Raw genomic sequence first — 18,935 nt, 5'->3', positions numbered from 1 at the left:
CCAACTGGGCTCCTGAAATCCCATCAAGCCAATTTCCTTGCATGTCACCCCATCTACCCCATCCAACTTCTGCTTTGCCACAGCCTGGAATTCTTATCAATGTAATTTCATTTCCCCTGCCTGAAGTGTCCACTCTTCTTTGTTAATCCATGTTATCATTTCCAAAATCACTTCATTCTTTAAAAATTATTTCTTTATTTATTTTTAAGCAATTGGGGTTAAGTAACTTACTCAAGGTTACATGGCCAGTTATTTCTGGGTGTGGTGCTAAGTATATGAGCCCAGATTTGATCCCCAGGTCATCCCGACACTGGAGCCGGTGCTTACTCGCTGAGCCACCTGGCTGCCCCTAAAATTATTTATTTTTAGTTCTATAACAGTCTTTTTTCAGTTACAAATTTTCTCCCTCTTCTTCCCCTCCCCCTTCTCCAAGATGGAATGCAATCTGATATAGACTCTAAATATACATTCATGGGACAGCTAGGTGGCATAGTGAATAGAGCACCAGTCCTGGAGTCAGGAGGATCTGAGTTCAAATCTGGCCTCAGACACTTAACACTTACTAGTTGTGTGACCTTGGGCAAGTCAATTAACCCCAACTGCCCTGCCCTCCCCCCTCTAAAAAAATTATACATTCGCATTAAACATATCACATTAGTCATGTTGCAAAGAAGAACTATAACCAATGGAATGAACCACGAGAAAAAAGAAACAAAACAAAACAAAAAAGAGGGAGCAAATAGTAGGCTTCAATCTGCATTCAGAGTCCCTAATTCTTTCTTTGGATGTGGAGAGCACCAAAATCACTTCTTTCTGGCAACCTTCCTTCATTAAACTCCCTCATGCCTACATTTACAAAATTTTAATTCAATCGTTACCAATGGTTCAAGTCAACTGTATCAAGACATTGTGCTAAGTAGACCTTGCAGATACAAAGACTAAAACAAAACAGTCCTATCCTTCATGGAACATTTAAAGTATTTGACTATTTTACTGGGGTACACATTAATTAAATAAATATAAGGCAGTCTTAAGAGGGACAGAGAAAAAGGGGAAAGAGGCTCAAAGAGGAAATGAAATCCAGGTATGAGGGATTTGAGAAGCAGGAGATGGAATGTCAGGTACAAGGATATAGCTAATAGGTTTTTGGGTGGGGTTTGGAATGTATGAAAGGGACTAATATGAAACAATATTAAAGACAGATTCAAATCAAACGGTGAAGGGCTTTATACACCAAATTAAAATCCTAGAGGCAAGGAACAATTGAAGATTTTTTTTAAGCAGAACAATGACATGGTTGAAAATCTGGGTGATTTTCAAGCAAGGTGAAGGAGAAGGTTAACAGAAGGAGATGCATTTGGATATACTGAATGAGATGCTGATAGGACTTTCAGATGAAGGCAGTTGGCAACGTGGGCCTCTCATTCAGAAGAGAGATCAGACATGGAAGTCATCTGTACTAACTCAGGAAAGTCTATGAGATTACTAAGAGACCACAGAGAGAAAAGAGGACGTAGGACAGCGTTAGAGCAGAGGGGCCAAAAGGCTGCACTGAACAGGATTAAAATGTAATTGGGAAATATTTAACAACAACAAAAAGATGCAACATAGATGTATGGCCACAAGGATCCCCACTGATACCACCACATTAGAGGAAACCCTAAGTAGATAAGCGATAAACGACAATCGTTAAAGGAGATTAAGGGGCAGTCAAATAAGGGAAGAACCTCAAAACCCCTTGATACCATCTACTATTCCTTTCTTTAGTCTCGGACAAAGTGGTGGCTCTTGGTCTACCCCTCTACATGATCCTATCCTCTTGCATCTTCTACTGCAGAAAGTATCTTTAGTCAGATCTACTCCCCTCCCCTTACAAATCTTCAACCTCTCCCTACCAATTGGTCATTTCTTAATGCCTCCGAACATTCTGAAGTCTCCTCTAACCCTTAAAAAAAACAACACCCTTCATTGTAGACACTACAACCCCTCAAACTATCATCCTTCATTTCTCGTCCTTTTCTCAGTCAAACTCTGAAATGTGTCTATACTCACTGCTTCCACTTCCTCTTCTCTCACTCCTAGATGTTTTATAATCCAGTTTCTAACCTGTTTTCTAACCTCAACAGAAATTGTTCTATCCAAAGTAACTAATGATCTCTTTATTGCTGGCCTTTTTTCAGTCCTGATCCTCAACCTATCTGCTACGTGTGATACTACTGATTATTCTTTACTCCTGAATACTTTCTTTTTCTCTAAATTTTTCTAATCCTCTTCCAGTTTGCCTGACATGTCTGACATGCCTCTTCTCAAATCTCCTTTGCTGCCTCTTCACCCACATTGTGCCCCCTAACTATGAGTGGTTTTCAAGGTTCTATCCTAGGTCCTCTATTCTTTCTGTATACACTCTTAGTAACTTTATTGGCTCCAATGGGTTTATCATCCTAGATCTACAGAGAATTTTCCAAAAGGCTTAGTGTAGTAATTAGATTAAAACTCCACTAAGGCTTTGGGGGACAGTCTGTATATACCAAGTTCCAGTTTCTTCCTTGAGAGTCCTACACTACCCACCTCCCTATTGGACATTTCAAACTGAATGTCCTAGAAACATGTTTAACTCAACATGTTTAAAACTAACTTACTAGCTTTCCCTCTAAACCCTTCCCATTTCCAAACTTCTCTATTTCTGTCAAAAGTACTAACATCCTTCCAGTGTTTCAAGTTCTAATTTTGACATTAATCTGGACTACTTATTTTCCGTCAGTCAACCAACAAATCCAATCAGTTGTCAAATCTTGCTGTTTCTAGAATATATCCTTCACAAAATCTCTTGAATTCAGAACCTTCTCTCCACTCACACCTTAGTCCAAGGTACTCATCCCTCTTGACGAGAATATAATAATAACAGCTTGCTATAACTGTACATAATGATCTCTGGGTTCTTCTCATTTCACTCTTCATTATTTCATGCAAATGTTTTTCTAAAATCAACCAGATCACCATTTCTTATAGCACAGTAGTATCCCATCACAATCATATACCACAATTTCTTTGGCCGTTCCCTGATTGATGGGTATCCCCTCAATTTCCAGTTCTTTGTTAACACAAAGCTGCTATAGGGGGGGCGAAGCCAAGATAGCAGAGTAGAAACAGGACTTCTATGTGACTCCCACTTTCACCTCCTCCAATTCATGTAAAAAATGACTCTACACAAACTGGAGCTACAGAACCCACAAAATGACAGAGAGAAGCTAACTTCCTGCTGAAGACAGTCTGGCAGGCCAGCAAGAAGGGGCCAGCACAGCACTCTGGGTGCTCAGCCCAGCCCTTCCTGAGCCAGAGGTTTTAGTCTCAGGGCAGCCACAAGCTGGAGGGACTTCAGATCACCAGCAGCTGTGGTGGTTTCCAGAATTATCAACCTATAGATGCTAAGGACAAAGTGAAAGGTCAGTGCAGTGTGGACTTTAGGAACCAGGAGTCCGGGAGTGTGATCTGGCCTTTGCCCCTCTGGAGGGAGAAGCGGCTAAAGCATGGTGGTCATCTCCTCTCGGCTGCTTCAGAGCTCCTGGCCTGCAGATTGGAGGGGGAGCAAGCAACCAGTCTGAGGGATAATTGCTCTTGCTTTAACCTGCTTGGATCTGGATTGCGGTCTAGGGTAGAGGTCCTGGGGTACGTGATGAGTTTTCCAGAGTTTCTGAAGGCTTCAGAGAGGGCACCCAACTAATAGTTCCAGCAGCAGAGAAAACCCCAGTGATTTGGGACAAGGCTCCCCTCTCTGGTAGCAGAGTTCTACTATGGCAAAAAGCTCAAAAGTCAAGTAATTGAGTGGCAACATGAGCAAGCAAAGGAAGCAAAGCAAGCACAGCAATCCAACTTTGGATTACTTTTTTGGGGGACAAAAAGGACCAAAACATGGAACAGAATGAAGAAAAAGAAGTCAGAACTCCTGCACCAAAAGCTTGCAAGAAAAATGTGAATTGGTTATAAGCCATAGAGGAGCTTAAGAAGGATTTTGAAAACCAAATAAGAGAAGTGGAGGAAAAACTGGGAAGAGAAATGAGAATGATGCAAGAAAATCATGAAAAGAGAGTCAACAACCTGACTGAAGAAAATAACACCTTAAAAAATAGGCTAACTCAAATGGCAAAAGAGGCTCAAAAAGCCAATGAGAAGAATGCCTTAAAAAGTCGAATTTGCCATATGGAAAAAGAATCTCAAAAGCTCACTGTGGAAAATAATTCCTTCAGAATCAGACTGGAGCAAATGGAAGCTAATGACTTTATGAGAAATCAAGATGCTCTTAAACAGATCCGAACAAATGAAAGAATAGAAGGCAATGTGAACTATCTCATGGGAAAAACCACTGACCTGGAAAATAGATCCAGGAGAGGTAATTTAAAAATTATTGGACCACCTGAAAGCCATGATCAAAGAAAGAACCTAGAAATCATCCTCCAAGAAATTCTCAAGGAAAACTTCTCTGATGTTTTAGAACCAGAGGGCAAAGTAGAGGTTGAAAGAATCTACCAATCACCTCCTGAAAAAAATCCCAAAAAGAAAGTTCCCAGATCAAGGAGAAAATATTACAAGCAGCCAGGATTTGAATATTGTGGAAACACAATCAGGATAACACAGGATCTGGCAGCTTCTACACTGAGGGGTCGAAGGGCTTTGGAATATGATATTCCAGAGGTCAAAGGAGCTGGGATTAAAACCAAGATTCACCTACCCACCAAAACTGAGTATTATGTTTCAGGGGAAAATATGGCTATTCAATGGAACAGAAGACTTTCAAGCATTCATGATGAAAGAAAGCTGCTATAAATATTTTAGAATATATAGGTTTTTTTCCTTTTCCTTTACCACCTTGGGAAACAGACCTAATAGTGGTATTACTGGATCAAAGAGTATACAGAGTTTTGTAACTTTTGGGGCATAATTTCAGATTGCTCTTCAAAATGGTTCAATCGGTTCACATTTCCACCAACAGTGTATCAGTGGCCCAATTTTTCCACATCATCTCTACAATATTTGTCACTTTACTCTTCATTTTAGCCATATATGATAGGTATGAGACATCTCAAAATTGCTTCAATTTGCTTTTCTCTAATCAATAATGATTTAGAGCACTTTTTTTTCATTTGCAAAAGAGATGTTTATTTTTTTATCAAATGCTTTTTTAACTTCTAGTTTATATCATTCATTTCTGCAAAATTTTGAGTTACAAACTGTCTCCCTCTTTTTTTCCTACCCACCACCCCAAAATAGCGATCTCACTGGATATCCCCTCCTCCAATCTGCTCTCTCCCATATCTTCTCCCATAATCCCTCCAACTTTCCAGTAGGGCATGGTGGATCTCTATGCCCCAGTGCCTGTATATCTTATTTCCCATTTACATGTAAAATAATAACGATAATAGTATATATATTTTAAACATTTGATTTTAAAACTTTGAATTCCAGATTCATTCTCTTCCTCCCTTGTCACCCACCCTTATTGGGAAGATAAGCAATTCCATATAGGTTGTACTATAGCATTTATATGACAATATATAGTTTTTATTTCTTCACTGAAAAACTGCCTATTCATATTTGATGATTTATCAATTGAATGACTCATTTTCTTTTAAAATTTGAGATGATACCTTTATCTAAAAACTGTTTATAATTTTTTTTCTCAATTTTCTGCTTTACTTAAAATGTACATTGAATTTATTTGTATAAACTCTTTTCAATTTAATATAATCAAAATTATCCATTTTACTTATCACAATGTTATCTGTTTATTCATAAATTTTTCTCCCATCCATAAGTTAAGTAATGTGTTCCTTGTTTCTCTAATTTTCTTATCTCCCTTTACACCTAGGCCATGTATCCATTTTGACCATATCATGGTAAATGGTGTAAGATAATGGTCGATTCCCAATTTTTACCAAAATAGTAAATTCTTATCCCCAAAACTTAAACCTTTTATTTGCCCAAAACAAGATTACTACAATAATTTACTACTCTGTTCTCCTGACCCACCTTTCTATTTCTTAGTCAGTATTAGACAGTTTTGATAATTACTACCTTATAATATAGTTTAAGATCTGGTACTGCTAAATCTCTTTCATTTACACTTTTTTCATTAATTCCTTTGATATTCTTGACCTTTTGCTCTTCCTAATGAATTGTACTTTGGTTTCTAGCTCAATAAAAATTTTTTTTTGGCAATTTATTTGGGATGGCATTGAATAAGCAGATTAGGTAAAATTGTCATTTTTATTACATGGGCTCTGCCTACTCAAGAACAATTAATATTTCTCTATTTAAATCTGACTTTATTTTTATAAAAACTGTTTTGTAATTATGTTCATATTGTTTCTGGGTTTGTCTTGGCAGGTATACTCCCAGGTATTTTATACTGTCCATAGTTATTTTAAATTATACCTCTTAGTATCTCTTCTTGCAGGGTTTTGCTGGTGATATGTAGATATGCTGATGATTTATAAAGATTTATTTTCTATTCTGCTACCTTGCTAAAATTATTAGTTGTTTCAACTAATTTTCAGTTGAATCTCTAGAATTTCCCATATGGAATTTCATCATAATGTCTGCAAAAAATTAATTTTAAGGTAAAACCCATTTATACCTATGCTTTCAAGTATTTTTAATAGGAATCAGTGTTATATTTTATCAATGCATCTATTGATATAATTAACTGTGTTAATAGGTTTCCTTATGTTAAACCATCCCTGCATTCTTGGTATAAATTTCACTGGGTCACCGTGGATAATCTTTGGAATATATTGCTGTAGTCTCCTAGCTTCTATTTTATTTAGGATTTTTGCATCCATAGTCATTAATGAAATTGGTATATAATTTTCTTTCTCTGCTTTTGTTCTTTCTGGTTTAGGTATCAACACCACCAGTTTTATAAAAGGAGTTTGGGAGAAGTCCTTTGTCTATTATTTCAAATAATTAATTTAATATTGGAATTAGTTGATCTTTAGAAGTTTAGAATTCTCTGGTAAATCCATCTGGTCCTGATAACTTTAGCTTTAGGAAGCTCATTTATAGGATATTCAACTTCTTTTACTAAAATAGGGTTATTTAGATATGCTATTTCCTCTTTTATTGCTCTAGGCAGTTTATATTTTTGTAATTATTCTTCCATTTTCAGGGGCAGAGCCAAGACAAAGGAGAGAAACAATGAAGTTGCCTGGGCTCTTCCCAGTTTCCCTTGGGAAAAAAGCTAAATTAAGCCTCTAAAATGATTCTAGAGCGACAGAACCCACAAAAAGACAGAACAAAACAATTTTCCAGCTTAGGATAACTTATAAGGGATTCAGAAAAGGTCTATTCCACTTGGGATTCACTTCATTCATATTTATTAGGATTTACTTGGGAACCTTTGCTGCTCCCTCCCCGCCAGAAAAGAAAAAAATGCTGAAAAATATCTTTACATATAATTGGAAAAAATAAAATGCTATTTACTAAAAAAAACCCCAACCATTTATGATATTCTGGAAGGCAGAAGAGCTTGGATTACAACCAAGAATCAACTTGGAAAAGATGATGAATATTCAATAAAATATGGGACTTTCAAACTTTCCTGATGAAAAGACCAGAGCTGAACAGAAAATTTGATTTTCAAATAGAAGATTCAAGAAAAGCATAAACAAGTTAACAGAAAGAAAAAGCAAAACACACCAAATAGGGTATCTCACCCTACAGGAGAGTAGGGGGAAGGGGATAAGAGGGGGGATGATGGAAGGGAGGGCAGGCTGGGGGGGAGGGAAGTTGGAAGCTTTTGAAAAGGGACGGAATCAAATTATAGATCAAGTGGGTGGTGGGATAGGAGGGAGGGAAATATAATCAGTCTTTTACAATATATTTTCAATGTTACAGTTTTGTATTAGTTACACATGTACAACCTATACTGAACTGCTTACCTTCCCAATATGGGTGAGTGACAAGGGAGGAAGGGAATGAATCTGGAATTCAAAGATTTAAAATTAAATGTTTAAAATTATACACACACACACACATATACACATTATTATTAATACTATCTTACATGTAATGGGGAAATAAGATATACAGGTACTAGGGCATAGAGATCCACCATGCCCTACTGAAAAAGTCTAAGGGGGTATGGGAGAAGATATGGGAGAGAGCAGATTGGAGGAGGGGATAGCCTGTGGGACTGCTATTCTGGGGTGGTGGGTAAGGGAAAAACTTGGAAGAAACTTTGTAACTCAAAATCTGGTGGAAATTAATGATGTAAACCAGAAGTTAATAAAGCATTTGAAAAAAAAAAAAAAGAAAAGAAAAAGCAAAATAAAACATGTTAATTACTAAGTTTAAAACTGTTTATAACCCCTACACAGGAAGATGATACTTGTAACTCTTGAGAACTGTATCTATTAGGGCAGTTAAAAGGAGTACACACAGAGAGAAGGAAAGGCTACAAGTTTACTTTGATGTGACATAAAAAAAATTAAGGGGTTAAAAAAAGGATTGAACAGGGAGGAGAAAGCAGGAAGTAGAATAGGGTAAATTACATGACATGAAGAGACGCAAAAGATCTGTTACAGCAGAGGAAAAGAAGGGAAGAGGTGAGCATTGTTTGAACTTTACTCTCATCAGATTTGGCTTAAAGAGGGAAGAACATATACACTCAGGTAAGTATAGAAATTTATCTTAACCTATATGGAAGTAGGATGGGAAAGGGAATGGGGGAAGCACTGATAGAAGGGAGGGCAGATTGAGGGAGGTAGTGGTCAGAAGCAAAACGCTGGTGAGAAGGGACAGGGTGAAAGGAGAGAGAAATGTATACCCGGGGAAAAATAGGATGGAAGGAAATAAAGTTAGTAATCATAACTATGAATGTGAAAGGGATGACTTCTCATAAAACAGAAGTGGATGGCAGAATGGATTAAAAACCAGAATCTTACAATATGTAGTTCACAAGAAACACTTGAAGCAGAGGAATACACATAGAGTAAAGGTAAAAGGCTGGAACAGAATCTATTTTGCTTCAGCTGAAGTAAAAAAAAAAGTAGGGGTAGCAATCCTGATCTCAGACAAAGCAAAAGCATAAAACAGATCTGATAAAAAGAGAAAATGAAGGAAACTCCATCTTGCTAAAAGTTTTCATAGACAATGAAGTAACAGCATTACTAACCATATATACACCAAATGGTATAGCTTCCAAATTCTTTTTTTTTTTTGGAGGGGGGAAGGCAAGGCAATTGGAAATCCGTGTCCAGTTTCTGAAGCCAAATTTGAACTCAGATCCTCCTGACTCCAGGGCTGGGGCTCTATTCACTGCACTCCCTTGCGCTGCCCCCTAGCATCCAAATTCTTAGAGAAGGTAAGTGAATTACGGGAAGAAATAGCAAAACCAAACTACTGGGGAACCTCAACTTCCCCCTCTAGAATTAGATAAATCTAACAACAAAATAAACAAGAAAGAAGTTGAGGTAAATAGAATTTTAGGAAAGTTAGATCCCATAGCTCTCTGCAGAACAGGGATAGAAAGGAATATACCTTTTTATCAGTGGTACATAGCACCTACACAAAAACTGACCACATATTAAGGCATAAAAATGTCATAATCAAATGCACAAAGGCAGAAATATTAAATTCATCCTTTTTAGATCATGATGTAATATAAATTGTGTAACAATTTGAAATAATTGGAAAGATACACTAAAAATTAACTGGAAACTAAATAATCTAATACTAAAGAATGAGTGGGTCAAACAACAATTCATAGAAACAATAAATAATTTCATCAAAGAAAAAGACTACAAGAAAATATACCAAAATTTATGCGATAGTCAAAGCAGTTCTCAAGGGAAATTTTTTATCTCTGAATGATTACATAAATACAATAGAAAAAGAGCAGATCAATGAATTGGCATGCAGTAGCTAAAAAGGCTAGAAAAAGAACAAATTAAACCCCCCCAATTAAATAGCAAATTAGGAATTCTGAAAATCAAAGGAGAGATTAATAAAATTAAAAGTAAGAAAACTATTAAACAAAACTAAAGAGCTGGTTTTATGGGGGAAGAAAAAAAACAAATTTTTTTTTTTTAATGGAAATGAACATTTGTTTTTTTGCTGTTTTGTTTTTTGCTTTTTGGTGGGCAACTGGGGTTAGATGACTTGTCCACGGTCACACGGTTAGTTTTTGTGTTAAGTGTCTGAGGCCAGCTTTGAACTCAGGTCCTCCTGACTCCAGGACTGGTGCTCTATTCACTGTGCCACCTAGCCACCCTGGAAATAAACATTTGATTAATTTGATTAAAAAAAGAAAAAAATGAAATTACCAGAATAAAAAATAAAAAAGGGTGAATTCATCACCAGTGAAGAGGAAATTAAAGCAATAATTAGGAGCTATTTTGCCCCAACTGTATGCTAATAAATCGGACAATCTAAGTGAAATGGATGAATACTTTAAAAAATATAAATTGCTCAGATTAACAAATCAGAGAATAAAATACTTAAATAGACCCATTTTAAAAAAGAAATTGAACATGTCATCAATGAACTCCCTAATCGAGGAGAGGACACAGGGAGAAAAATTTGGAACTCAAAATCTTATGAAAATGAATGTTGAAAACTTTTTTTTACATGTAATTGGAATAAAGAACTCCAAAATAAGACAAATAAATAGAAGAAAAAAGTATTCTTCCATTTCACTTAAATTATTAAATTTGTTGGCATATAATTGGCAAAATAACTCCCAACAATTGTTCTGATTTCATCTTCATTAATGGTAATTTTCATTAGTGGCAATTCATTTTTGATACTAGTAATTTGGTTTCCTTCTTTTTAAAAATCATATTAGCTACTGATTTATCTATTTTATTATTTTTCCCCATTAATACCAACTTTTAATTTTATTCATTACTTCAATGGATTTTTTACATTCAATTGTATTAATCTCATCTTTAATTTTTAGGATTTCTAAAAGTAAACCTTGGGGATTTTAAATTTCTTCTTTTTATAGGCCTTTTCAATTGCATACCAAATTTATTGGTCTATTCTTTGTCTAATTTACTGATATGAGCATTTAGAGATATAAATTTTTACTATTTTACATGTTATTGGGAAATAAGATATACAGGCACTGGGGCATAGATTCACTGGAAAAGTCGAAAGGGGTATGGGAGAAAGCAGATTGGAGGAGGGGATATCCCGTGGGACTATTTTGGGGCAGTGGGTAAAAATTTTTAAATTTAAAAATAATATAAAAGTAGAGATATAAATTTTCCTGATTACTGCTTCTGCTATATCTCATAGGTTTTGGCTGTTGTTCCATTATTGTCATTCTCTGCAATAAGTTGTTTAGTCTCCAATTAATTTTTAGTCTGTTTCCATGATCCTTTATTAAAGATAATTTTTACTGCATTTTGATCTGAAAAGGATACATGTATTATTTCTGCTTTTCTCCATTTATCTAAGATTTTTATGCCCTAATACATGGTAAATTTTTATAAAGGTACCATGAACTGTTAAGAAAAGGGCATATATTCCTTTCTATTTATATTTCATTGTGTTCTCTAGATATCTATCATATCTAAAATTCTATTAATTTACTTGACTTTTTTGGGGGGGAAGGGGGAATAGGTTTATATAGCTCTGAGGAAGGCTGAAGTCCCCAAGTCTCTCATCAGTATAGTTTTGCTATCTATTTACAGTTCTAATTTTTCTAGCTTTTCCTTTGAAAATCTGGATACTTTACCGTTTGGGCACATAGGTTTAGTATTCCTATTACTTCATTATCTATGGTACCTTTTATTATAATGTAGTTTCCCTGTTCAACTCTTTTAACTTTGAGATCATGATTACTCCTGCTTTTTTTGTTGGCTAAAGCATAATAAATTCTACTCCAGCCCTCTATTTTTACTCTATATATAGATCTCATTTTAAAATGTGTTTCTTAAAAACATTATTGGTTTCAGTTTTTAATCCATTCTGCTATCCACTTCCACTTTATGGGTGAGTACATCCCATGCACATTCAAAGTTATAACTACTAGTTTTGTATTTCCCTCCATCCTATTTTTCCAGTTTATCTTTCTTTCCCTCTTCTTCTGAGTCTCTCCCTTATTCTATTCCCTCCTCCCCCTCCCATGTCTATGCAAGTTAAGAAAACTTTTATACCCTTTTTAAAGTTATTATTCTCTTTAACCCAGTTCTGAAGAGGTTTTAATAAGTACCACCAACCCTCCACCCCCTCCTACCTCCACTGTAGCAGTTCTTCCATTCATGCCTCGTTTGAATAATTGCTCCATTTTCTCTCTCCCTACCCAATCTTTTAGGATCATTCTATTATACTCTACTCAACCTCCAAGCTATCTATATGCTCTTTCAAACTACCTAAATGATGATAACACTGAGTTACAAGTAACATTTTCTCATGAAAGTAAACAGCTTTACCTTATTAAATACTTTATAATTGGCCTTTAATCTTTGTTTTGTTTTTCCTGATTCTTGTATGGTCAAATTTTTTGTTCATTTCTGGTCTTTTCCTCAAAATATACCTGAAAGTCCTTTAATTCATTAAATATTCAGGGGTTTTTTTCCATGCAGGATTACACTCAACTTTGCTAGATTAATTATTCTTGGTAGCAAACTCAGCTCCTTTGCTCTTTGGATGGAATATAATGTTCCATGCCCTTCAGCCTTTTAATATAGAAGCTATTAAATCTTGTGTTACTACCCATGGGAGCTTTGAAACTTACGTTATGATGTTCCTGTGAGTTTTCATCTTGGAATCTCTTTCAGTTGATAATCAGTGGATTTTTAAATTTCTGTTTTATCTCCTAATTTAAAAACTTCCGGGAAACTTTACTTAATTTCTTTAAGTATAATGTCTAGATTTTTTTTAAAATCATAACTTTCACGTAGCCCAACAATTCTCATATTGTCTCTCCCTGATCTGTTCTCCAGGTCAGTTGTTTTTCTGAGATGTTTCACATTCTATTTTTTCATTCTTTTGATTTTGACTATTTCTTGGCATCTTGGGAAGCATTGGCTTCCCCTTGCCCAATTCTAATTTTTAAGGAGTTATTTCCTTTCCTAAATTTTTGGATCTTTTTCCAATTGGTTGACTTTCTTTTCACATTTCTTTTTTTCCTTGAATTACTCTTATTTTCTCCTAAATTTTTCCTTGACCTCTCTTACAGGATTTTAAAAGTCCTTTTTAAGCTCTTCTAAAAACTTTTTGGGTTATGACCATTTGACATTTTTCTTTGAAGTGGAACTAGTTGTTTTAACTTCATCATCTTCTTCTAAGCTTGAAATCAAAGCTTCTTTGCTTTAGTTCTTTCTCTTTTGCTTACTCATTTTTAAGAGACTTATTTCTTGGCTGTTAAATCTGTGTTAGGCTCTATTCCTGAAGTGTCAGGGATAATGTCTCAGGCTTCAGGTTTTTTTTGTGCTCTTTTATCTGAGGGCTTGATCTCAGGTAATCTTCTCTGCAAGCCACAACCAGAACCCCCAGCAAAGCTGTCACCACAAAAGCTTTTTCCCTGTAGTCCCTCCTAGGGCTTCAAGCTTCAGCTCACCCCTCTGCCCTGGAACCAAAACCAGGGCCACTGCAAGTATCCATACTTAGCATAACCTCCACCCCCCTATCCCTGGTGTATGTTCCCTCCCTCCTCACCCACAGCCACAACCTGCAACCATGTTTAGTCAGTACACCTAGACCCCTGGGCTCTGCAGCACCACAATCCAACTCCATTCTGACTCCTACACAATTAATGAGGCAAAAGTTCCTGAAGTTAAGGCTGAGACACAGCTGCCCCCAGGTTTTGTTGTGTGTTGATTCTGCAGTACCTGCCTAGAAGTCTCTGCACTTTCATCAAGTCAGATCATCATCCCAGAGGTCAGGTCTTTCCTAATGTCCTCCCAAGTTGTCTTCCACGGAAAACTGCTTCACACAAACTTTTGTTATTTAACTTTCAGACTTTATTTCAAATTGTTTTAGGGGGGAATTTGGGAGAACCAGGTAATTTCCTGCCTTATTCCACCATCTTTCCGGAATCCTCTATCCATGCATTTAAAAAAAAATAGGCTTGAATTAGGATGGAAGTGGGAAACAGGAAAATATGATCACAAGTAATTCCCCCCTCCCACTCAGGTAGTGGGCGCTTGAGGAAACAGGTGTGACTTTAGAACAATATCAAGGAAGAAATTTCCATGCAGATGGAATGTCTCATAGGTGTCTGAAGATATCAAATTGATATTACAGAGAAGGGACCTGGCTAAGAATTAGAGTTATCTGAATATTAGTGGCAACTGAAAGCATTGCATTAAAAGATAAAATTCTCTGAAAGGGAGAGTGTAAATAGAAAAAAGTAAGATCTTGGGGAAAGTTCACTTGGATACCAAAGGAAGAAAGAAATTTAATGAAAATGATCACATGCCACAAAAGTTAAGCAAAAAGGAGATCTTTATTCATCTGCAAGGGCAGTTTCAGTAAAATGTGGGAGGGAGTTGAAAGAAAAAGTGAAAAGGCTTAATAAAGGACTGGGAGCAATGGAGGCAGCAGGTATAGAGCATTCCTAAACATCTGAATGAATGGCAAGAGGAAAATAAGATGGAAGCTATAGAGCACAGCAGGGCAAAGGAAAAGTTTTGTTTTTGAAAAGTATGGAATATCTGCTATGTTCTTCACTCTGAAGAGGAAATTCAAGGTTTACCTAAGGAAAAGAGAATTTCACAAATGCCAATACAGGACTTGTAAAGGCTTACCTAGGAAAAACTCCTATAAAAAAAAGAACAGAAAAATTCCTATAACAAATTCCAGAAACAATTACTCACTTAAGGGGGGAAAAAGTTTAAAAAGTTTAAGTTTTTCCAAAATAAAGCAATTAATCATAGGAGCTTATATAGAGCTCAAAAGGACCCCCTTATCATTGAGTCCAAAACACTCATTTGATGGAGGAGGAAACTGAGACTCAGGGCAGTTAAGTGACTTGCCCAAACCAGTTCACAAAGGTGAGCACCAAAGGCAGGATGTCCAAGTCCTCTGATTCTATATCCATAACTCTTTATAACTGCCTCCATTTTACCTTGAAATACTCTGGGGACAATGATTCAGTATTTTTCCACTTGAAGTAGGAGAAAAGGTTCTTTTCCTCAAGCAAAGTGTATGCTCAGTACCATGTGACACAGGGGTGAAAGTTTAAGGCTGGGTACCTTAAAAATATATTAACCTGTTTCCATCCTCTTCCCCAGCAATACCAATATTAGTTTTATACCGTGAAGAATTCTAAGAGGACTCACATATACAAAAATATTTATGGCAGCATTTTTTGTTATAGCAAAGAATTAGAAATAAAAGGGGTGTCCATAAATTAAGGAGCAGCTAAAAAAAATTTAAATGGTACAAAAGAAGTAATGAAAAGAACAGATTCAAAGGACCTGGAGAAACTTCCATGAACTGATACAAAGTGAACAGAACCAGGAAAACAATTTATACAATGACCACATTAATAAGGAATAACAACAGCTACCACTTAGGTAACAATCTAAGGTTTGCAGGTAGTAGACAAATATTATCTCATTTTATTTATATTTACTTGTGTATAGTTATGTATGTATTCATATTTAACAATCCTGGGGGGCAGGTGTCATTTTTCTCCACTTTATAGCTGAGGAAACGGTTAAGTGACTTGCCCAGGGTCAACCAGCTGGTAAGTAGCTAAGGCTGAATTTGAACCCAGGTCTTCCTTACTCCAGGTCTAGTGCCCCTTCTTCTTTACGACTGCTTTGAAAGACTAAGATCTTTAATCAACGCAATGAATAATATGGACTTCAGAAGACCAATGATGAATCAGAATACTCAATGACAGAATGAACTTCTAGAGGTATAGAAGTGAGTGCAGATGTTTTGCTTAACCATGCTTCTTTAAAAGGGCTTTTTTGTTTGTGGGGAGGAAGGTGTTTTAAATGGAAAATTTAGTGATCCCCCCTCAAAAGAAGGCATCTTTCTATTGTCCTCTGGGTTGTCTACAATTTTAATTCTTCTAAAACCATTATATAGCATGAATCCAACTTATTTCTTAAAGATACTATTATGAAGTTGCATATTTTAAAAAACGGAGCCATGATATACATACTGTCAAATTGTATATTTTTGCATATAGAGTGAACATAATGATTTCATATTTCATTGTAGGCTTCAAATCATACAAGTGAAAACCCATGAGGTGCTAATATAACATCTGCTTAAGTTCTTTCCAAAGTGAACACCTCAAATATTCAAAACTATGAAAATAATCCAGTTATCCATACAATGATTCCCAACCCTGATTTTGCCATACCCATAAGCCTTTTCTCTGGGTTATCTGAAAATTTAAGACTGCCACAAATATTAGTTCAACTCTAAAGACCCAAGTTTGCCTAGCCCAGTATTCTGACAGTGGTACTAAGTTATTACAATAATATGAATAATATCTATATTTTATACTTTGTGTGTATATGCATGAATAACACCTGATTTGATCCACATTAAGAAACCTTCATGGTAGGAGCTATTATTACCCCCATTTTGCAATATAAGAAAACTGAGGCTTAGAGAGAGGTTAAATGACTTGCCCAGGCAGAATTCAAATTTAGTTTTTCATTATGGACAACCAATTATGTCCTCCCTGACATTAAACTAAAAATGTTGGTGCTATATCATAAACATCCCAGTCTTCTATAACTTATTATGACTTTCTTGAATTTACTTGAACTCATTTCAAATCTATTTCACATTCTTAAGTGGCAGCCTTGGGGCAGTGGACAGAGTCAGCCTTAGAAGACCTGATTCAAGTGTTGCTTTTGATACACATTGGCTCTGTGACCTTGAGGAAGTCACTTTACCTCTCAATGCTCTAGGTAACTCTATAAGAATATTTTAAGTTGCAGAGAAGGTGCTGAGCTGCTAGACCAATGAAGGAGTTTTCTCATAAGAGCTCTTTCTATCAATAAAATCACAGGTCCAGTTCATATCTTCTCTTTACACTTTTTGTGACTACTATCTCTATTAATTTCTAAGTTCCCCAAATTTACTATCTGCTGTGCAAAGCAACACATCTTAAAATTTCTCTCTTTTAAGCTTTAATGTGCCCTAGTAAAAACTTAATGTCTGTTGAATTGAAACTGAATTGGAAGTATCATTATGAACTCCTCTACCAAATCATCTACAGGTTAAATAAATAACATCAGGTACAGAAAGTACCCATTGTTTATACTGCATTGTTCACACTTCTCCATCAAATGACATATTTGTAAAGCACTTAGCTAGTGCCTGGCACATAATAAGTGCTCAATAAATTCCTGTTCCCATTCCCTCCTCCATCTATAAAGTATCCCTCTAGCCTTTGTAAAACCATACTTACATTCCGATGGAACTGTGTAAAAGATTGGACCATGTAGAATCGGTGCATGTACACAATGGCAGTGTTAATGGTCAGTTGGGAGCTAAGAGGTTTAAGTTAAGTCAAAACGGAAGACAGGCACAGACCAAAGGTCCCACAAACATAACAAACTTCTGCCTTTCTCAAAGATCATATACAGTATAAAAATAACTCCTTCTGCAGAAAAATATAAGTTATCAATGCAATCACAGGTCCTGGGTACATACGAAAGATTAGGTTAGGATACAACATGGTCCTGGGGTAAAAATAAAACACCAAAGAAAAATTGCCCTAAAGATTCACACAAGTATTGCATCAAATGCGACATATTTATGGAATGCTGAGATATTATTAAAGCAGTTCTGACTCTTCTTGTGCAATTTAACGAGTCACCTCTCTGGCCATTGTTTCCTCTTTTCTAAAATGAAGGGTTGAACTCGGTGATCACTAAGGTTCTTCGAAGCTATAAATCTATGACCCTGTAACTTAGAGGTCAAGGAGATTCTCCTATGTCCATTGCAAAACTAAAAGCGTTTCTTTTAATTTTCTATTTCAGTCAATATTACATTGCAAGCCTGACGTCAGAAAGACCTTAAACTTTTTCCTATCATTCAAAAAGCCTAGCACAATTCTGTGGACATAGTAAGCACTCAAAAATCTGTTCAATAAAACAAATATGTAAAGCAGCAGATAAGGTTTTCTATTGTTAAGCAGTCAGTCTTGGTTTTATAACAACAGGTAAGCCACTTAGTCTCTCAGTGTCCCCAGAAACTCTAAGACATATAAGTTATAACTTGATGATGGTGGAAAATTCAACACCAAAGAAAAATTGTTCTAAGAATGAACAAAAGCACAACTTCAGGAGGGGGAATACCTACAGGTTGCTAAGATGCCAATGCATTTGAGAAAATAGGCAAACAAGCTTTTCTAGGTAACTCTTAAGTCTATGAGAGAAAATCCCATTCAGTAGCATATTTCTATAACTGTTATTGCTTGTCCCTCATTCTTGAAGAGGACTGTGACAGCATGAAGGTGATGTCATGACTTGTGAGTTAGAGTTAAGTGAAGGAGGGCTGCACAAAGTCAACAACCTCACTTTCTTCTTTACAGTCATCTGGGTCAAGTGACAAGATACAGATCAGGAAGAATGGAGAAGGCCCTAGATACAGTGAGAAACCTTGGCTTTTTTTCCTCAAAACTGCAGATTCCAGCCAAGCAATCAAGAACCTCATATGCACAATGCAGAAAAAATTGTTGATCTTGTGCTGATTTTCTCTGATACACAAATAATAATTACTACTAGCAATTTCACTACTGAATATGAATAATATACATCACCATGCTTTAAACAACTCAGAATCCAGTCTTTTATATCTACTAAAATACAAATAAGATTCACAGTACTACTGGAGTCACATCTCTCCTTCCTACAATTTTTGACAACCATTACTTTGTGCGTCTCATTCATTTGACCATTATGATATACTACCCTACAATGGGAGAAAATTTTTCATACTGAAATGTCTAA

At 36.0% G+C, this 18,935-nt stretch overlaps 2 protein-coding genes across 6 annotated transcripts in view; both read right to left on the bottom strand.

Annotated features, from left to right (window-relative positions):
• The window catches only part of KANSL2 (KAT8 regulatory NSL complex subunit 2), a 295,431-nt gene that overhangs the window by 91,393 nt on the left and 185,103 nt on the right, over positions 1–18,935 (bottom strand). The gene's annotated exons all lie outside the window — the stretch shown is intronic.
• CCNT1 (cyclin T1) overlaps positions 1–18,935 on the bottom strand; it is a 44,534-nt gene that overhangs the window by 23,908 nt on the left and 1,691 nt on the right. For both annotated transcript variants that reach the window (XM_069092642.1, XM_069092645.1), the window contains exon 2: positions 17,390–17,471. In XM_069092642.1, coding sequence (XP_068948743.1) covers positions 17,390–17,471 — 82 coding nt within the window. The remainder of the gene's footprint in view (positions 1–17,389; positions 17,472–18,935) is intronic.

This window comes from Petaurus breviceps, unplaced genomic scaffold (assembly GCF_028583685.1).
Source record: "Petaurus breviceps papuanus isolate PSGF00001 unplaced genomic scaffold, PetGlider_PUasm1.0 191, whole genome shotgun sequence".
NCBI lineage: Eukaryota > Metazoa > Chordata > Mammalia > Diprotodontia > Petauridae > Petaurus > Petaurus breviceps.
The sequence above is the reverse complement of the archived record's forward strand: the minus strand, read 5'-3'. Positions and strand labels throughout refer to the sequence as shown.